Source organism: Silene latifolia, chromosome 6, assembly GCF_048544455.1.
Source record: "Silene latifolia isolate original U9 population chromosome 6, ASM4854445v1, whole genome shotgun sequence".
NCBI lineage: Eukaryota > Viridiplantae > Streptophyta > Magnoliopsida > Caryophyllales > Caryophyllaceae > Silene > Silene latifolia.
Window position 1 is genome coordinate 5567037 of NC_133531.1, and position 19760 is coordinate 5586796.

The following is a 19760-nucleotide window of genomic DNA, read 5'->3' on the forward strand; positions in this document are numbered from 1 at the left end:
GCGGTCTTGGATTATGCTTTTATTCTACGATTATGTTTTCCAAAATTCCAACATGTTTTGGCCTACCATCAGTGGAGCTTAAATTCAATGTAGTTTCATTAGAAAGACGAATCAATTCGAAGATTTGTAACAGATTACAAACAGAACATAAGTCTGCACTTGCAAGCTTAGGTAAGAGTCCGTCAGACGTTATATTTGCAATTGAATCAGTAAAACCAACGAATAACAAATATAAATGTAAACAAAAACGGAGACCTATTTGCTTTAATTACACTGGTGTTGTTTATATAGACGACCACAACCGTCCACTATGAGAAATGTTTCCCAGAAGGCGTAAGTGGGACTGTAGAGAACTCAGCGGAACCAGTGTCGTACTGTCTTGTGTTCTGATATGAATACAAGGATCTTGACGTATCTATCAAAGGGGCTGTTGTCGAAACAGTAGAAACGATAGGAGGACGTCCACTAGAACTTACTCTTCGATCCGGTGAAAGTGAAGTAGTCGCTGTAACAGTTGGCTTACCGCCTTCTGCACCTCCGGTGGACCCACCAGTAATTTCCATAGACTCCCGCTTTTCCCTTTCTTCATTTTCTTTAAGCAAAAAATCAACCCACAGATCCGCAAATGACTGATGCATGGCAAGAGAAGGCATTGGGGTAAGTCTTACAAGAGTAGATCATTTTAAGGTTAACGCTCAGAGCATTAGCAGAGCCAAAAAATTCCGTTTCTAGTATCTCGTTGAATAACACTTTAATTTAATATAAAAAAAGTAGAGTTCAAATTTTTTGGCCTAAAATTGGGCAATAAACAGAGGAATGTCCTAAAATTGGCCTAAATTAGTGGAAGATGGATTCACATTTCAAGACTTTTACTTCTCTCTTCAATATCTCTCTAAATATACAAGTGATACATATGAAAAAGATTTTGTTAAGGAATTTAATGGTATAATTTTTGGACAAATATAGTTTTGTAAAATTTAAAGTCAAAGGCTTACCCCGAAAAAAGAAGGGTCATATATAACAAAACGGAGGGAGTAATAAAATGTGGATCAGCCAATGACTATGAGACTGTCAAATTATATTACTCTGTTACCTGATCATCAGAAGCCGTGCTTGTGCTTGTAGGTGGACCACCAGAACCCCCACCAATAATGCCGCCAACAAGACGGCCTGGTAAGCCCAACACACCACGAACCACACCTTTTCCAGTACCCTGCTGAGCAACACCTATTCTCTGCTTATCTTCATCTGTAAATCCCAGCATGCGAACCATGAGATCAAGGACCTGGTCATTTCAAAATGATTACTAACACATTAGCCATCATATTTCGAGGGCCAATACACGAGTCACAATTCACAACACACAATGGAAATCAAAGAAAAGGGTACCTCTTTGCTGTGGTTTCTCTGGAAATATGTCACCAATAATTTGATGACAATGCGCCTGAAATGACCATAAATCACATATCAAATTTTGCTAGAAGATACATGGGAGTTGATTAAGAATGAATAATTAATGACTAGTATGCACTACCATCACGCAGCATGGTGAATAATGAATATTCAACACAAGTGGGAACAGATGGAAGGTAACATAGAAGCATGGGGCTTATCTTGTTCATTTCTTTTTAAACGATGATGGGCATCTCATTACAGCAATACGTTCAATTACTCAGGTCAGTTGTCAAGCCTCACTGTCCTCTGCCTCAATTGCTTTTTAGAGCTAATAGATTTACTAGTCAGTGCTAACAGATATGTTACCAGAAATATGTGACGTATAAGGAATGACGGACATTTCAATCCATCCCAATAGTTCTGTGCTCAAGGATCAAAGTGCCAAACATGTGGCAGGCTCTTGGTTACAATCCTGTCTAGTGTCTAGTACCAACAAACTATAAGCACACCAATCCCCATGCCTTAAAGGATCCAACCTATGTCAGGGTAAGGAGGGACAGTGTGTTTCCCATGACAAAGAGTTTGTTTTCAGATCACCCCGCTTGATGGAAATTGCGTTGAGAATTTCATTCACCAACTTACTTCACAATATGAAAAGCATGGATAGTGTAATGGGTCAAGTTGTACTACTATCATATTCCAAAGGTATAGAATACTGAATTTGAGCTCCACTAGGAATGGAAATTACAACTAACATAATAAGACAGCAAACTGAACAAAATGACAGAGAAAGCACGATATGAGGCCAAACAATGACGAATGTTTTTACAACTGAAGATTGTTGGAAAGCAAAGCCGTGTTAGTAAATGTGAACCGAAAACCTTTACTAGTGCAACATACTTATAAAATTATTATAACTTCACATATTACAACATCTTTCAAAGCAGCGTTAAGAGAATGTAGGCAGCCATTATTACCGGGATATGGTGGATGTAGATACTAGATTTTTGCATAAAACAAGCAAGCCCTACTTAGTTCGGATATTCTACACATACAGCTGTGAAAAGCAGTCTATAGAAGGGCAAACCTGTCAACTAGGAAATCAGAATCAACGGACATCCTATTAAGCCTAGTCATACTTTGCTCAACGGCACGCCGTAGTTTTCCATTGTCTTCCTCGAGTTTATTTACACGACTCTTCCATTCGGCTACCATTTTGTCTGCTTGAGCAAGCTTGGCTAGCATTTCTTCCTTCTCTTTGTTTGAACCTTCAATTTGCTGTTTAGAAGCCTGAAATAGAAGACATGTCATCTGTCTGGATACGTGGTACCATTTCTTTCCTCAAGATAAAGTATTAAGAGTAAAAATGTTCATTACATGTAGCCATGTAGGTACAGAAAGAACTTGACTGCTACATATAACACTGAAATGGTAGTCTCCTCTTAACCTCTCTAACATTAGCACAAGTTTGCATGGGCAAATCTCAAGGCTTTTCAGCTATTCATTTATATGCATGTAATTGTTTATACGAGTATTAAGTTTTTCGATTTAGAAACATTGGAGCTCTTCCTACAGTAAGCTGTTAAACATTATCGAAGCATCCAAGAACACTCACAGCAACTACCAAGTCAAGACTTCAAAATATGGACATACCTGTAGAAGTAGCGAAAGCTTAGAACACTCCTCTTTAGCCAGTGATAGATCACTCTCCAAATGCTCCTGCACAAAAAAAAAGTTCAAGGAAGGGATTTCAGAAGGCTTTAGATAAACACTGAACTACTCAAGTACTCGATCAGACAATTGGAGGGAGGAAAATATTCAGGGATGTGTGAAGTATACCTTAGCTTCAATTTCAGCATAGTACTGCCCAAGAGCAGTTTGCAGGTTCATAAGTTCAGTATTTTTGGCATCAATGGCGCTCATAAAGCTACTGAGTTTCTTCTTCAAATCTTCAATTATTTCCTTAGACTTCTGCACTTCATGGTCATTCATAATCCTGAACTCCTCCTGACTTGCACGTGCCTGCTGCAAGGCTCTTTCCAAATTTGAAATTGTTGCTTTCTGGTACTCGACATGCTGTTGCAATTCCTCAATCACTTTACTATCCTCATCCATCTTTTCGGATTCTTCCAATTCCTAAGATAATATCAGCAAAATAAAATGTAATACGAGCAACAGAAAGCCGAAGGTTTATAAGAAGTCAAAATATTGTTGCCCACAATTTCAGGTACCCTGAAGTACCATAGTCAAATATCACACTTAATTTTTCACTATATCGATTAAGATATCTCAACTTCCCTCGAAAATTGGTTAATACAAGAGGCAAGAACAGCGGAAAAGGGGGAAAAACACTCAGCTTAGATACCTTTCTAAAAATCGATTTCTGAACTGCCAATGACGTGAAAAAAAAATAAAAAAAATCAAAACTGATAGTGTGAAACCTTATCCAGTAAGTGTTGCTTAAGACGAGCCAGCTCGTGATATGCTTTGTCCCTTTCTTGACGGGTTTCCTTCAAATCTTTCTCAATCTTACGTAGAGACTGCTCCAATTCCTCCTTTCCAGGAAAGCTTGCTGATACATCCAAACTCTACATATAAATGACATATCAAACAAATAAGAAAAAAATTCTCATGGTGAAAACATACGGTCTCGCAGGTGAAAGCAACTATTACAGAACTTAAGGATTACCTCATTCAAACTGCTGGGATTCTGATTCACTGCTCTTAAAGCATCTTTGAGTTCAGAACGGAGCTTTTCCTTCTCCACCTAAATGTTTTGGAATTGAATACGGGTAAAGTTCCCGAATTTATACCAACATAAAATAAGCCATCCATGACTTCCATAAAATACAAAATGCTAACCTTTAGTTCACCATTTTCCTTCTCTAATCTTGCAGTTACTCTCCTCAAATTGTCAGTATCACTAACTCCCTCACTGTCCCTTCGACTGAGCTCCATTTGTAATCGTTTTATTTCCGATTCTTTTTCATCTACTTCTTTTCGGAGATTGTTCGTCTCAAAAGATGCCTGCCAGTTTGAAACCAGAGTACAAGCAAGAAATCAAGATAATATTATATGAAACAAAAAACGGACAAGAAATTGTATATAGGCATCCCATGTTATTTACTGGATCAGAGATATACAACACGACTCACAGAACAAGCAAACAAAGAAACATGCAGGGGGTTGAAGTTAGAACTCACCTCATTGCGATTTGATCTCAGTGAGTTGAGCTCATCTCTTAACGAACTGCTCATCCTTTTTTCATCTGTAAACAGCAGTGATACATTCATGAATTGAAATTAATAGAACCGGGAGGGGATATCTTCGTGCATGCAGAGAACCAAACCTTGCAACTTCAGTTTTGCATCAGTCAATTCATTGCGCTGTTTTTCTAACTCCACCCGTAACTTGTTCATCTGAGATTCATGCTCATTCTGTACAGCCGCCAGGATCCTGTTTTTCTCTTCTAACATATCTGCAAGCTCCTAGAAGGCATTTATTCTGGGTCAAGGCTATTATACATGAAAAAGACAAAAAACAGTACCATGTACAAAAACTGAAGCAATCATCGGTGTGCAAGAAGTTTGTTGTACCATTTTTAAAGTCAAAACTTTACATAAGACATTAAACTACACGTATATTATAATGCACTTTAAGAAAGCATGTGTACAGGTGAAGCATATCAAGAACACCACAGAACAAAATGTGCGTTACCTTCTCACGTAAATTAGGATTTTTGGATGATGGATCAGATTGAATACCATGAACATGCCCATTGCTGTAACCATCTGGTTTAGAAACGGCACCATTTTGCCAGTGGTTTCCACTAGATCGGTTTTTTGAAACCTTGCTCTGTCGGTTTGGGGATTGTTCTCCATTCCCCTAAACATATCTCCAAAATAAGTGCCAGTTGATATGTTAAAAGAAGAACTTACAAATGAGGATGAAGTTCGAAAAAAGAAGAATAGCAAAAGGATAAAATTTGCATTTACTCACTAAAACAGCTCAAATCCAAAAATCTACTCTTCCTTGTGTTACAAGCCGCATTTGTTTTTTTATGCGAGTTGAATTTTATAGAATGCACTAATTAAGTGAAATGGAGGAAGGCAAAACATTTTAAATACGAATATACTTCGTATATGCTGTGAAAGGTTCATTTAAGAAGAAACGAGATGTGAAAAGAATAATAGTTCTGTACCAGTAATGACGATTATTATCATTAAATGATAACAATTACGGAGTACATTGACCTACACATCTCAAAAGATTCAGTTCTTCAAGTTCTTTTATTTGCAACACTTAAAAAAAGGAAACTTAATTTTTCAGTTGACCAATTTCTCGTGCTGACTCAAATTAGCTTCATTTTCAAGTCTAACCGTATTCCCTCTTCCACAACTCCTCACTAAAAAATATGATTCCCCTCCCCCTTCTCTTTTTCTCTCTTCTCCCATTCCTAGACAATCCGAGTTTCAGAGTGGCCAATGGTAGAACACTAATACATTACAATAGTTTATAATTTAGTTTCACATATTTACCCAAAAAAATCCCTATCCAGATGATATTTTCAACAAACAACCATGACGAACATAATGTCTTTCGTTGGATGTTTAGTTTCAAATTTAAATGAAGGACACTTTAATAAATGAGTCGAGAAAGGAAATATTAGATAAAATGCAATTTTTCCTTAACGTTTACACGAAGTCGCATATTCACACACTAAAGACCAATTAGAAGTATAAAATGATAAATGGAGTAAGAATGCTTCAGACATTACCCTCGGTCCATTCACGTTGTTTGTCGTTGTAGTGTCCTTTCTAGAGGGACTTCGGGCAGCATTTGGCACTTCTAGATTTTGTTTCAGTGTGCCATTTTCTTGTTTCAGTCTGGCAATATGATCCTATGAATTCAGTTTGATGAGTTAGACTAGCAAACAGAAAAGCTCTCCAGCATATATCTACTGTATCACTGGGTCTGTGGCGGTGTTCATAAACTGGATACCTCAAAGAAATTGACAGGGAAATAAATGTCACATTTGGCACATCAATGTTTTGCTTCAATGAGCGATTTGCTTGTTTTGATCTGCCTACAGGAAGAAGTTAAATTTATGGAAACGCCCGGGAGTGATATACTGTGGCAGAGTTCACAAATTGGATAGCTCAGATGAACAGAGACAATAACAATGTTGGACATAATACTGCCAACTTGACAGACTTAAGAACAAAGCGAAAGGGGGAGGGTCCCGGAGGGAGGAGAATGCATGTGGTTCAGAACAAATCTCAGTTCCAATAGCATTATTGACCCTTACACTAGCTTTTCGTTGTATACAAAAGTGATCTCATCCACCAAAATGGCCCAAATTTTGTCTTCCCTTCTGCCTAGAGGCTAGAATTAAGCAGACTTAATGAATCAATTTATGTTAAATAGCTATGTAGTCTATTCGTCACAAAATACCTAGATGATAACACTTTACTGGAAGATGCTCTGAACCAATTCTAATTGCAATGCTGGACTACACATGTGATCACGCTAGATAAAGCAGTAATCATAACCTCAATATCCAGTATATGCGACCGGTTGCCTCCCTTGGTTTCTTAAATATAATAAATCTTTATTCTTCCACCACACAGCTCACTCTGTGACATGTACACATGCCTTTTAGTACTACTAGATCTATGTATCAACTTCCATTGAGAAGGCTGAAAGATAACAGAACACAACCCAGCAAGGATATAGCCACAGTGAAAAATCTTAACCCAACCAATTAAGAGAGAAATAGAACATTATTTCTGTCAAAGATTAGGCGAGCAGCCATTAGTCTTTTGACTGTCACTCCTTCCACAACTTTAGTAGTCTATTGAGTATGGACAACTCAAACAGTTCATACATAATTCTCCAACCTAATGATGCCTCATTGCTACATGACTAGCGTCTCCACACTTGAGTAAGCTAGAGGATAGCTATGAGCCTATGACCAATTTTTGCAAGGAGGGAAACCGGTGTCCTCATAGATACGATCATACGAAAGAGGAAGATTACGGATTACCACTTCTATAAACTAAGAATAGCAAAAGCAAAAGTTACAAATGTTAATAAGGGAATGCATCCATTATTTCAAATTTGAAACCAACTCGTGTTAGGAGATAGATAGCATTCACATCAAGATATCCACAAAAACACTGGACACAAAAGTGAACTTTTCCAGAACGATCTTTAAGAAACAAATTGAACCATACCTCTTTCTCTTTAAGCAAAGCTGCATAATTAACTGACAACGCCTTTAATTCATTTTCGGATTCCTTAACCTTTTTTATCTCTGTTTTATACCTCTCAATCTACAAACAAAACAAAATAAATTATAAGCCTCTAATCATCCATAGCTACGAAAGAGCACATTAAAATCAATAGACAATGTCTGCGATCCACTATATCTTATTCCAGACTATCATCAATATATTGCAACACAGTCATATACTCGCACTCAAAAGTGCAATCTCTAAATTCCTATCATTTTCCCCAACTGAATTATCAAAACGGTTTACATTATACTCCGGTACTCCCCTTTTCCTAAATAACCAGTCCCTCATTCCCTCGATACCACCACTAATGTGCCAATCAATCAGAACACGAATTCTTATAAGTTGTAACAGTCGTCATTACGCGCTCCCCTTCCTCTTAACTCTTCACTCTCTAATTTCCTCCAACCATACCTGGATTATCAAATGCGCTCAATCCCTAACAAGTCGTAAATCGGTTCGAACATATTCTACCAATGCCGCTTACTCAAACTACTATATCAGACACCTTATTAGAGCATATCACAAATCGAATGTTCGGTATTCGTATCGAATTAGGCAACCATAGCTCAGAAACCATCACCGCCACTGCAATTCTAAGCTAAATAATACCAAATTCATAGCTCAAATACGATCACATTCAACGAAAACCTAAAATAATCAACATCAAATATAATTCAACCTAAGAAAATCAAATTAAATACCTCAGAAGGAGAATCAACGCCATTAGAAGTAGGAGAATCAATCGAAAGATTAGAATGAGCAAGACTATGAGATCGTCGACGATCATCACGACCGTAAATCGCGTGCTTATCTTCATAAAGATCATCATCATCATCATCATCGTGTACATCAAGTGCCATCTTATTTAGGTTTTCCTTGAAATTCGCAATTGAACTCCACATCTTAAAATACCTAAATTATAAGCAATCAATTAATTGATCAATTGATCGATGGAATTCAATTGTTCGATTGAAATTGAATGCGATTCGATTAAATTAGGGATGCGAAGGATAGAGGAATAGGATAGATCTGGAAATTGATGAGGTTGATTTTGGTTAGAACAACAGTTGATTGTGTTGTGTACGGATGAAGGGTTTAATTCACGTACATTTGTCAATTTTGGTAAGAAATACGAGTAAAAGTCGATTAGCACGTTGATTAATTTTTGTTGAGACAAGGCCTCTCTTCCCGTTGCCAAAGTTAAGATGACGGATTGAGTGTCAATGGATCGGGTTTGGACCGTCTGATTTTATAGAAGTTTATAGGTTTTTTTTTTTTTTTTTTTTTCGACAATTGTAAACCATTATATTAAAAGAAGAACGAAATAAACATCTTACAGGTACATTAAATATCTTACAATCTAACCAGTAGCCAGGCTAACCGACCAATTACGATGAAGACAAAGCAATCTGCGAATTTCGCGTAATGAATTACGCGCAACTATTGGGACTGGCCTCTGAGAGACCAGAACTGAACATAATTTTTGCGATGTTACAGCAAAGGTAACACCAAAGGAAGTAGGGAACTCTCGGGTTGTCATAAGTTGAAGCAATGCCTGTGAGTAAGCTGCAAAGGAAGTCGTTGCTCGCAAATAGTAGATTTCAGGCAAGCACGATTCAGTCGAAACAGTAGCAATGTATCCATTCTGAAAAGAACTCCTGCAGACGGATATCTTGTAAGATGAGGAGAAAGTGAAAGTCGAAATAACATTACCTGCCCTACGGTAAAAATGTCGGGAAGGGACATCATCAAGGCGGAGAGAAGGCAGACGAGTATGTGAAAGGTGTAAAGCTTCGGCTAAATGAAGTATCCGTACAGGGTCAAGTGTATGATCTTCAAAAACAATGGAGTTTCGGGTGAGCCAAATGGAGCGCAAGATGCAGAAGAAATAAAGTAAACAGCTGAAATCCCTGGAGGAAGACCGATGAAGGTATGAAATATGATCAGCAAGCCATCGGGTAAACGAGACAGTTGGATCAGCCATAGATTGGATGCCAAGCGACGAAGAACGCCAAATATGCTGAATGATCTCACAAGATCGGAATAAATGTTCCGGAGTTTCCAGTTGAGATCGACACAGCGGACAAGAAGTGTCAAGATGAGCTCCTCTATGAGCTAAAATTGTCATAGTCGGGATTATCTGATGAGCAATCCGCCAGATAAAAATAGGAAATTTACTTGAGAACGGGAAATGCCATATCAATTTCCAAGGGAAAAAACGGAACTGCGGTAAAGTTGTTGACCGCTGAGATAACAGATATGTGTAGCCTGAACTTATGTTGTAGCTGTTCCGGGTGTAATTTCCAGAGCAGTTATTAGTTACCACCCGTGGCTTGTAGAATAATGTCTTGAGTTGGACCCTTCTTGCTTCTATCGTCCCTCTCGGCCTCTCCTGCAACAATGAACGAGGCGAGGGCTTGGCGTGTGCCAAGCGTACTCACTCCGACGCTCAAGTCAGTAAACTTAAAGGATTAAGCTGTGTTACTTGGCTAGATACGTATTGTAGAGAGATAAGGGAGATATTACCAGATGAATAGCGTATTTAGGTTTTAGTTGTGGGATCCTTTCCTCAATGAAAGTTGAGGAGTATTTATAGGCTTTCACCTTTTGTCACGTAGTGGCCAAGTGGCTAGCAGGTGGAAAGACTGATCTACCCCTCGGCCGAGATACCTATGGCAGGCCGGCGGGCCGTATTGACTCGCCGCCGAGGGGTCTTGGATATGAGTATGCGGGTATGTGTCCCATTTGGCGGTGTCATGCCGAGACCAGTGTGAGCCGATGGGATGCATCGGCTAGTACATCTAAGTCGTTGACTTCTTTGTGGATATCTTTGACCTTGCTCAATGTGTTGACTTGGTCGGCGGTGCAGAATATGCCCCATCAATTTGCCCCAGCGTAGTCATGCGTGGTATGGGCTCCGATGTACGTTGAGCATATATTCGCACAAGTGTTTTGAGAAAATCTTACGTATCGGCGTCTTCTTCGCATCGGCGTGGCTCTTGTTAGGCCGTCACCGTATACCATATCCCCCTCCACATGGATGCGTAAAGGGCATCCGATGTGGAAAAGAACATGAGGCTGGCCGAGACCAATCTTTGAGAGTCTTAGGTTGATTTTGATTGCCCCGGCCGGTGCTTCTGGCTTGGTTGATCGGGTGGCGGCGGTGACCGGATACCTAGGAATTTGTTTGAGGAAGATGAATAGTCGAAGAGATGTGAATGGGCGTCAAGACGCTTGGTCATCACATTGCATTGATTGACGTTTAACTGTTGCGACGATTGACATTTCGTGGTTGCATGCTCGACACGTGTCTGCTCGATTTCGTTGTCGCTCCATGGGCTGTGCTCTGATTGGTCCCTCTTTATGGGCTTTTTTCCTATAAATAGGGCAGTTTTTCCGTGATTTTGGTCACTAATTTTATTTTCTCAAATTTTCCTAAAATCTTCATCTTTCTTAAACTTTCAAGGGCTTCCTTTTCTTCCAATCTTCAGAGTTTTTGATCCGGCGAGCACTTTTTCCTTTTAAGGTAAACAAACGAATTTTTCTTTTCCTCGCTAGTAATTTGTTTTAAGCATGTCTGCTGCGATGGGACTAGCACTTCTGCGCCGGGGGGTTCCCCGTCGCGCCCTGACGAGGAGGAGATATTAGAGGCCATCCCGCTAAGGTTTGGGGGCCCTAGGTCTCCTTCTCCCGTAGTTGGCCTGTCCATCCCGGAGGAAGGGGAGGATGAGGATGCTAATGACGATGGTGAGAGGGCTCTGTTCTTTGGTGAGAGGGCGGCCATCCCGGATCATGGTGAGGCTGTAGGATTGGCCTCGACCGTGCCTGGACAAATAAGTTTGCAAAGCGATTCGGAGGGACCCTTTTCGGAGATCATTTCTTCTTCGGTGAGGGGTATAGAATCGTTATCCCCGAGGAGGGTCAGGTGGTCTGTTGCCCTCCCCCGGGCCATATCGGCGTGTACCTCGGGCGGTTGGAGTATGGGCTCGGTTTCCTTTGAACGAGCACGTCGTGGCCATCATCAAAGCCATGAATCTTGCCGTGGCCCAACTGCATCCGTTGGCCATGAGGACGATAATCGGCTTTGTGTGCCTCTGTCTCTTTAAAGGGAGGTCCCTACCGTTAACTTATTCCGCCGACTCCATAGTCTTCGGCCGTCATTCGCCCGAAAGGTGGGGTGGTACGGCGTGCGGACGGAGCGGGGGTATGTCTCGTAAACAAGCTTACCTCCTGCAAAGACCGGCGGGGGCGGTGGGTGTACGTCCAAGTCTTGGGAGGACTACCCTTTGCCTCGGTCTTTTGAGCCCCGTTCACTTACGGTGTGAGACCGGGAAGAGTATGAGAAATATGTCTCCGGGGTAGCAAGGTTAAGATGGACGCTTCTTTTGTCCCTCTTACGGCGGATGAGAAGCGGGCGGTGCGGCTATTTGATCTTTGAGGAGGGATGGCTGCCCCAGACTGGATTATTCTTCGGGACGAGATGCTCGCGCGTCGGCCTCATACCGGCCCTCAGCCGTGGTGAGTAGGGTCGGTGTGAGGCCCACCTTTACTTGTTATGTTCCTGTTTGGAGCTTTCTTACCTCTTTCATGTAACTCTTGTTTGGCTACTTGCAGATCGGTTTGGTCAGGATCTGTCAGAGAAGGACTTGGAGAGGCTGGGGCTTGATAAGGACGGAAAGGTTCTCACCCGTCGTCCTACGGCTGAAACACGTGATCGCCGACTGTCCCCTAACGAAGTCATGGAAAGACAGACGAAGGCGCTGGATCAGGAGACGGCTCAGGCACGGGTTCTCGGCAACGTGCTGAGAAGATCAAAGAAGGCGGCGTCCAAGTCGGCGGCTGTATCAATGGCAACTCCCTCTCCGACCCCAGTGGTCGAAAAGGATCGTGTGGAGGTGATCAACATTTCTGAGGGGGAGGTGACCGTTGCTGAGGTCGCTTCTCCGAAGAAGAGGAAAGACCCACCGTCTGCTTCCACCGTTGCGCGGAGGAGCTGCCCCTTGTGACCCCTCCAACTAAGAGGGTTCGAATCGGTACGGATTTAACTTGTGGTTGGATTTGGCGGCTCGTTGGGCATTCCCGATGACGAGCTTTCGACGTGTCAATGCACGGTGACATGGATGCTCGTAATTTTTGCGGTTCCATCGCTGGCATTGCCGTTCTCACCGAACGGCAAGTAGGGAAGCGACACGAGAAGGCGATTGAGAAGGCGGGTGACCGAACGTCGTCGTGGACTCCTCACCCCAGAAGTTTACTCGCCGAGCTCGTGGCGGAGGGCGAGAGAATATATAAGAAGCTGGGGAGATGGAGTCGTCTAGCCGCCTCCTTCATCATGGAGCAAGAAAAGGCCACGGCCGAATACGGGCGCGATTACAAGGCTCAAGCTTGATCTCTGCCGCGAGGGGGAAGCCGGGAAGGCTAAGCTGGATCTTCTTGCTGCAAAGGGGCGTGCAGAGGAAGCTGAGAAGCTGCTGAGGGCCGAGAGGGCCAAAGTTGAGGAGGCTGATGGCGCCATGGCCAAGATGATGGAGGAGCGAGATAGGTATAAAGGTGCCTACGACGCTGTGGTTGCCAAGAGGGACGAGTGGGAGGATCGGTTCCAGAAGCAGGCGGAGGTGCTCGGGGACACGCAGCTATCCTTGCTCGAAAGAGAAGGATGTTGAGATGCTTCAGGATGATCTCCTCCCTAAAATGTGCGTCCAGTTTCGGGACCAGGCCGAGAAGGCGACCAGGGAGGCGATAAGAAGACTCGTCCCCGAGGGCTCTTTCCCGTGGGATAAATTTGATACACTTTTTGGACGAAATGGCGATCTTTGAGGAGGAGGCGAGCTTTTGAGAAGGCGAGGCGGCGAAAGTGAAGGAGGGTGAGAGGTGAAGTTGCTTGAAGATGCTCGGCCTTCCACAAAGGCCACCCGCATGATGATCTTTGTCGCTACAGAAGGAGGGGAGCATCGGGCATAGGGAGACGGGCGGTCGTCACCGGACTCACCCGGCGTCTCGGATAGCTTTAGCTGTTCGGGGGCCAATTATTGAGCCTTCTCTCCCTGCCATCCTTTTGGCGCTTCCAATTCCAAGTCTGTACCCTTTTGTAATTCTGTTTCCTTGCTTTTTGTAAAGCTCTGGTAGGTAGAGTTTAGGCAATCCTTATGGGGACGGCCGTCGTTTGTACTCTCCTTGCAATCGTTTTTAATAAAGTTTATCTATTTGGTCCTCGGCTTGGCCGGGACTCTGATCACGATCCTTTGCTTGTCTTCTTGTGTCATCAACTAAGTGTCTTCGTTTTTACATTCGTAACTGTGTAGGCATATTGACCGCTAGATTGGCGTCTCAATTGCACTGAGTATACGTCTCTTTTTAGCGTATCGGCCGACGTGTTCCCCGTCGCTCTCGGTTTTACCCGAGGTAATCGGGGTTGCGGCTTCGATAGCGACCGTAACTGTGTAGGCATATTGACCGCTAGATTGGCGTCTCAATTGCCCTGAGTATACGTCTCTTTTTAGCGTATCGGCCGACGTGTTCCCCGTCGCTCTCGGTTTTGGCCGAGGTAATCGGGGTTGCGGCTTCGATAGCGACCGTAACTGTGTAGGCATATTGACCGCTAGATTGGCGTCTCAATTGCCCTGAGTATACGTCTCTTTTTAGCGTATCGGCCGACGTGTTCCCCGTCGCTCTCGGTTTTGGCCGAGGTAATCGGGGTTGCGGCCGGTAGCGATCAGAATGTGTAGGCATATTGACCGCTAGATTGGCGTCTCAATTGCACCGAGTATACGTTTCTTTTCAGCGTATCGGCCGACGTGTTCCCCGTCGCTCTCGGTTTTGGCCGAGGTAATCGGGGTTGCGGCCGATAGCGACCGAATCGTGTAGGCATATTGACCGCTAGATTGGCGTCTCAATTGCCCTGAGTATACGTCTCTTTTTAGCGTATCGGCCGACGTGTTCCCGTCGCTCTCGGTTTTGGCCGAGGTAATCGGGGTTGCGGCTTCGGTAGCGATCGAATCTGTGCTTGTGTAGGCATATTGACCGCTAGATTGGCGTCTCAATTGCACTGAGTATACGTCTCTTTTTAGCGTATCGGCCGACGTGTTCCCCGTCGCTCTCGGTTTTGGCCGAGGTAATCGGGGTTGCGGCTTCGATAGCGATTCTTCCCTTCGAGTTTCCGTCTAATGGCAAATTGTGGAGGGGACAGACACTTTGATGGAGAACTTGGGTGATTCATTTGCTTGTCATGATCGTGCGTCGGGGTGTCCACAATGTGTTTGGACACCTCCGCCGCTATACAAAATATTTTCTCAAGTTATCGGTGTTCCAATGGCTCATCAGGGGCACACCTCCCATGTCTGTCAGCCGGTATGTACCCGGCCTCATCTCTTCTACCACTTTGTAGGGGCCCTCCCAGTTGGCCGTCAGTTTGCCAGGAATATTTCCTTTGTTGGTGGCAGCCGACTTCCTTAGGACTAGGTCTCCTATTGTCAAGTCCCTTTTGTGGACCCTTCGGTTGTAGGCTCTCTTCATCCGGTTCTGATATACGGCCAAGTTAAGGCGTGCCGTGTCTCGGCTCTCTTCGACAAGGTCTAGGGAAGCTCTTAGGCCCTCCTCGTTTTCAATCGGGTCAAAGGTGGCCGTTCGAATGTCGGCACGTCGCTTCGATCGGCAAGACCGCTTCGGAGCCGTAGACTAGATGGAAGGGGGTGTATCCCGTTGCTTCTTTCTGTGTGGTTCGAAGGGACCACAGGACGCCGGGTAGCTCATCGGCCCACCTTCCCTTAAGGTCTTCAACCGTCTTCTTTAAACCTTCCCTTAAGGTCTTCAACCGTCTTCTTTAAACCGTCTTCCCTTAAGGACTCAGGGCAATTGAGACGCCAATCTAGCGGTCAATATGCCTACACGATTCTGATGCCGCTATCGAAGCCGCAACCCCGATTACCTCGGCCAAACCCGAGAGCGACGGGGAACACGTCGGCCGATACGCTAAAAAGAGACGTATACTCAGTGCAATTGAGACGCCAATCTAGCAGTCAATATGCCTACACGATTAGATGGATCGCTAAAGCCGCAACCCCGATTACCTCGGCCAAAACCGAGAGCGACGGGGAACACGTCGGCCGATACGCTAAAAAGAGACGTATACTCAGGGCAATTGAGACGCCAATCTAGCGGTCAATATGCCTACACGATTCTACGGTCGCTATCGGCCGCAACCCCGATTACCTCGGCCAAAACCGAGAGCGACGGGGAACACGTCGGCCGATACGCTAAAAAGAGACGTATACTCAGGGCAATTGAGACGCCAATCTAGCGGTCAATATGCCTACACAGTTACGGTCGCTATCGAAGCCGCAACCCCGATTACCTCGGCCAAAACCGAGAGCGACGGGGAACACGTCGGCCGATACGCTAAAAAGAGACGTATACTCAGTGCAATTGAGACGCCAATCTAGCGGTCAATATGCCTACACAGTTACGAATGTAAAAACGAAGACACTTAGTTGATGACACAAGAAGACAAGCAAAGGATCGTGATCAGAGTCCCGGCCAAGCCGAGGACCAAATAGATAAACTTTATTAAAAACGATTGCAAGGAGAGTACAAACGACGGCCGTCCCCATAAGGATTGCCTAAACTCTACCTACCAGAGCTTTACAAAAAGCAAGGAAACAGAATTACAAAAGGGTACAGACTTGGAATTGGAAGCGCCAAAAGGATGGCAGGGAGAGAAGGCTCAATAATTGGCCCCGAACAGCTAAAGCTATCCGAGACGCCGGGTGAGTCTGGTGACGACCGCCCGTCTCCCTATGCCCGATGCTCCCCTCCTTCGTAGCGACAAGCATCATCGGTGGTGGCTTTGTGGAAGGCCGAGCATCTTCAAGCAACTTGACCTCTCACCCTCCTTCACTTTCGCCTCGGCCTTCTCGGCGCCACGCCTCCTCAAAGATCGGCCATTTCGTCCAAAAGTGTATCAAATTTATCCCACGGGAAAGAGCCCTCGGGGACGAGTCTTCTTATCGCCTCCCTGGTCGCCTTCTCGGCCTGGTCCCGAAACTGGACGCACATTTTAGGGAGGAGATCATCCTGAAGCATCTCAACATCCTTCTCTTTCTGAGCAAGGATAGCCTGCGTGTCCCCGAGCACCTCCGCCGCTTCTCGGGAACCGATCCTCCCACTCGTCCCTCTTGGCAACCACAGCGTCGTAGGCACCTTTATACCTATCTCGCTCCTCCATCATCTTGGCCATGGCGCCATCAGCCTCCTCAACTTTGGCCCTCTCGGCCCTCAGCAGCTTCTCAGCTTCCTCTGCACGCCCCTTTGCAGCAAGAAGATCCAGCTTAGCCTTCCCGGCTTCCCCCCTCGCGGCAGAGAGATCAAGCTTGAGCCTTGTAATCAGCGGCCCAGATTCGGCCGTGGCCTTTTCTTGCTCCATGATGAGGGAGGCGGCTAGACGACTCCATCTCCCCAGCTTCTTATATATTCTCTCGCCCTCCGCCACGAGCTCGGCGGGAGTAAACTCCGGGGTGAGGAGTCCACGACGACGTTCGGTCACCCGCCTTCTCAATCGCCTTCTCAGTCGCTTCCCTACTTGCCGTTCGGTGAGAACGGCGGTGCGGCGATGGAACGCAAAAATTACGAGAGCATCCATGTCACCGTGCATTGACACGTCGAAAGCTGTCATCGGGAATGCCCAACGAGCCGGCCAAATCCGAACCACAAGTTAAATCCGTACCAGTTCGAACCCTCTTAGTTGGAGGGTGGGGGGGCTCCTCCGCGCAACGGTGGAAGCAGACGGTGGGTCTTTCCTCTTCTTCGGAGAAGCGACCTCAGCAACGGTCACCTCCCCTCGAAATGTTGATCACCTCCACACGATCCTTTTCGACCACCGGGGTCGGAGAGGGAGTTGCCATTGATCCAGCCGCCGACTTGGACGCCGCCTTCTTTGATCTTCTCAGCACGTTGCCGAGAACCCGTGCCTGAGCCGTCTCCTGATCCAGCGCCTTCGTCTGTCTTTCCATGACTTCGTTAGGGGACAGTCGGCGATCACGTGTTTCAGCCGTAGGACGACGGGTGAGAACCTTTCCGTCCTTATCAAGCCCCAGCCTCTCCAAGTCCTTCTCTGACAGATCCTGACCAAACCGATCTGCAAGTAGCCAAACAAGAGTTACATGAAAGAGGTAAGAAAGCTCCAAACAGGAACATAACAAGTAAAGGTGGGCCTCACACCGACCCTACTCACCACGGCTGAGGGCCGGTATGAGGCCGACGCGGCAGAGCATCTCGTCCTGAAGAATAATCCGAGTCGGGGCGCCCATCCCTCCTCAAAGCATCAAATAGCTGCACTGCCCGCTTCTCATCCGCCGTAAGAGGGACAAAAGAAGCGTCCATCTTAACCTTGCTACCCCGGGAGACATATTTCTCATACTCTTCCCGGGTCTCACACCGTAAGTGAACGGGGCTCTGAAAAGACCGAGGCAAAGGGTAGTCCTCCGGCACTTGGACGTACACCCACCGCCCCTGCCAGTCTTTGCAGGAGGTAAGCTTGTTTACGGAGACATACCCCTGCTCCGTCTGCACGCTGTACCACCCCACCTTTCGGGCGAATGACGGCCGAAGACTATGGAGTCGGCGGAATAAGTTAACAGTAGGGACCTCCCCTTTAAAGAGACAGAGGCACACAAAGCCGATTATCGTCCTCATGGCCAACGGATGCAGTTGGGCCACGGCAAGATTCATGGCTTTGATGATGGCCACGACGTGCTCGTTCAAAGGAAACCGGAGCCCATACTCCAACTGCCTGAGGTACACGCCGATATGGCCCGGGGGAGGGCAACAGACCACCTGACCCTCCTCGGGGATAACGATTCTATACCCCTCACCGAAGAAGAAATGATCTCCGAAAAGGGTCCCTCCGGAACTGCTTGCAAACTTATTTGTCCAGGCACGGTCGAGGCCAATCCTACAGGCCTCACCATGATCCGGGATGGCCGCCCTCTCACCAGCAACAGGAGCCCTCTCACCATCGTCATTAGCATCCTCATCCTCCCCTTCCTCCGGGATGGACAGGCCAACTACGGGAGAAGGAGACCTAGGGCCCCCAAACCTTAGCGGGATGGCCTCTAATATCTCCTCCTCGTCAGGGCGCGACGGGGAACCCCCCGGCGCAGAAGTGCTAGTCCCGGCATCAGCAGCAGACATGCTTAAAACAAATTACTAGCGAGGAAAAGAAAAATTCGTTTGTTTACCTTAAAAGGAAAAAGTGCTCGCCGGATCAAAAACTCTGAAGATTGGAAGAAAAGGAAGCCCTTGAAAGTTTAAGAAAGATGAAGATTTTAGGAAAATTTGAGAAAATAAAATTAGTGACCAAAATCACGGAAAAACTGCCCTATTTATAGGAAAAAAGCCCATAAAGAGGGACCAATCAGAGCACAGCCCATGGAGCGACAACCAATCAGCGAGCAGACACGTGTCGAGCATGCAACCACGAAATGTCAATCGTCGCAACAGTTAAACGTCAATCAATGCAACAGTGACCAAGCGTCTTCAGCACGCCCATTCACATCTCTTCGACTATTCATCTTCCTCAAACAAATTCCTAGGTATCTGGTCACCGCCGGCCACCTGATCAACCAAGCCAGGAAGCACCGGCCGGGGGCAATCAAAATCAACCGGCACTCTCAGCATTGGTCTCGGCCAGCCTCATGTTCTTTTCCACATCGAATGCCCTTTACGCATCCATGTGGAGGGGGGATATGGTATACGGTACGGCCTAACAAGAGCCACGCCGATGCAGAAGAAGACGCCGATACAGAAGATTTTCTGAAAACACTTGTGCAGAATATATGCTCAACGTACATCGGAGCCCATACCACGGCATAGACTACGCTGGGGGCAAATTGATGGGGCATATTCTGCACCGCTGACCAAGTCAACACATTGAGCAAGGTCAAAGATATCCACAGCAAGTCAACGACTTAGACAGACTAGCCGATGCATCCCATCGGCCTGTCACCTGGGTCTCGGCATGACAACCGCAGTAGGGACACATACCCGCGTACTCATATCCAAGACCCCTCGGCG

General features: G+C 45.5%; 1 protein-coding gene across 1 annotated transcript; it reads right to left on the bottom strand.

Annotated features, from left to right (window-relative positions):
• Positions 1–78: 78 nt before the first annotated feature.
• LOC141586130 (golgin candidate 3-like) lies at positions 79–8940 on the bottom strand. The gene is made up of 15 exons (XM_074407261.1): positions 8396–8940; positions 7632–7730; positions 6173–6295; positions 5113–5280; positions 4745–4883; positions 4599–4663; positions 4258–4422; positions 4085–4162; positions 3837–3983; positions 3235–3531; positions 3049–3114; positions 2483–2685; positions 1390–1444; positions 1094–1285; positions 79–629 (listed from the first exon to the last, which is right to left on the bottom strand). The coding sequence occupies exons 1-15, from the start codon at positions 8594–8596 to the stop codon at positions 309–311; spliced, it is 2319 nt and encodes a 772-aa protein (XP_074263362.1). The 5' UTR covers positions 8597–8940; the 3' UTR covers positions 79–308.
• Between the last annotated feature and the right edge of the window lie 10820 nt (positions 8941–19760).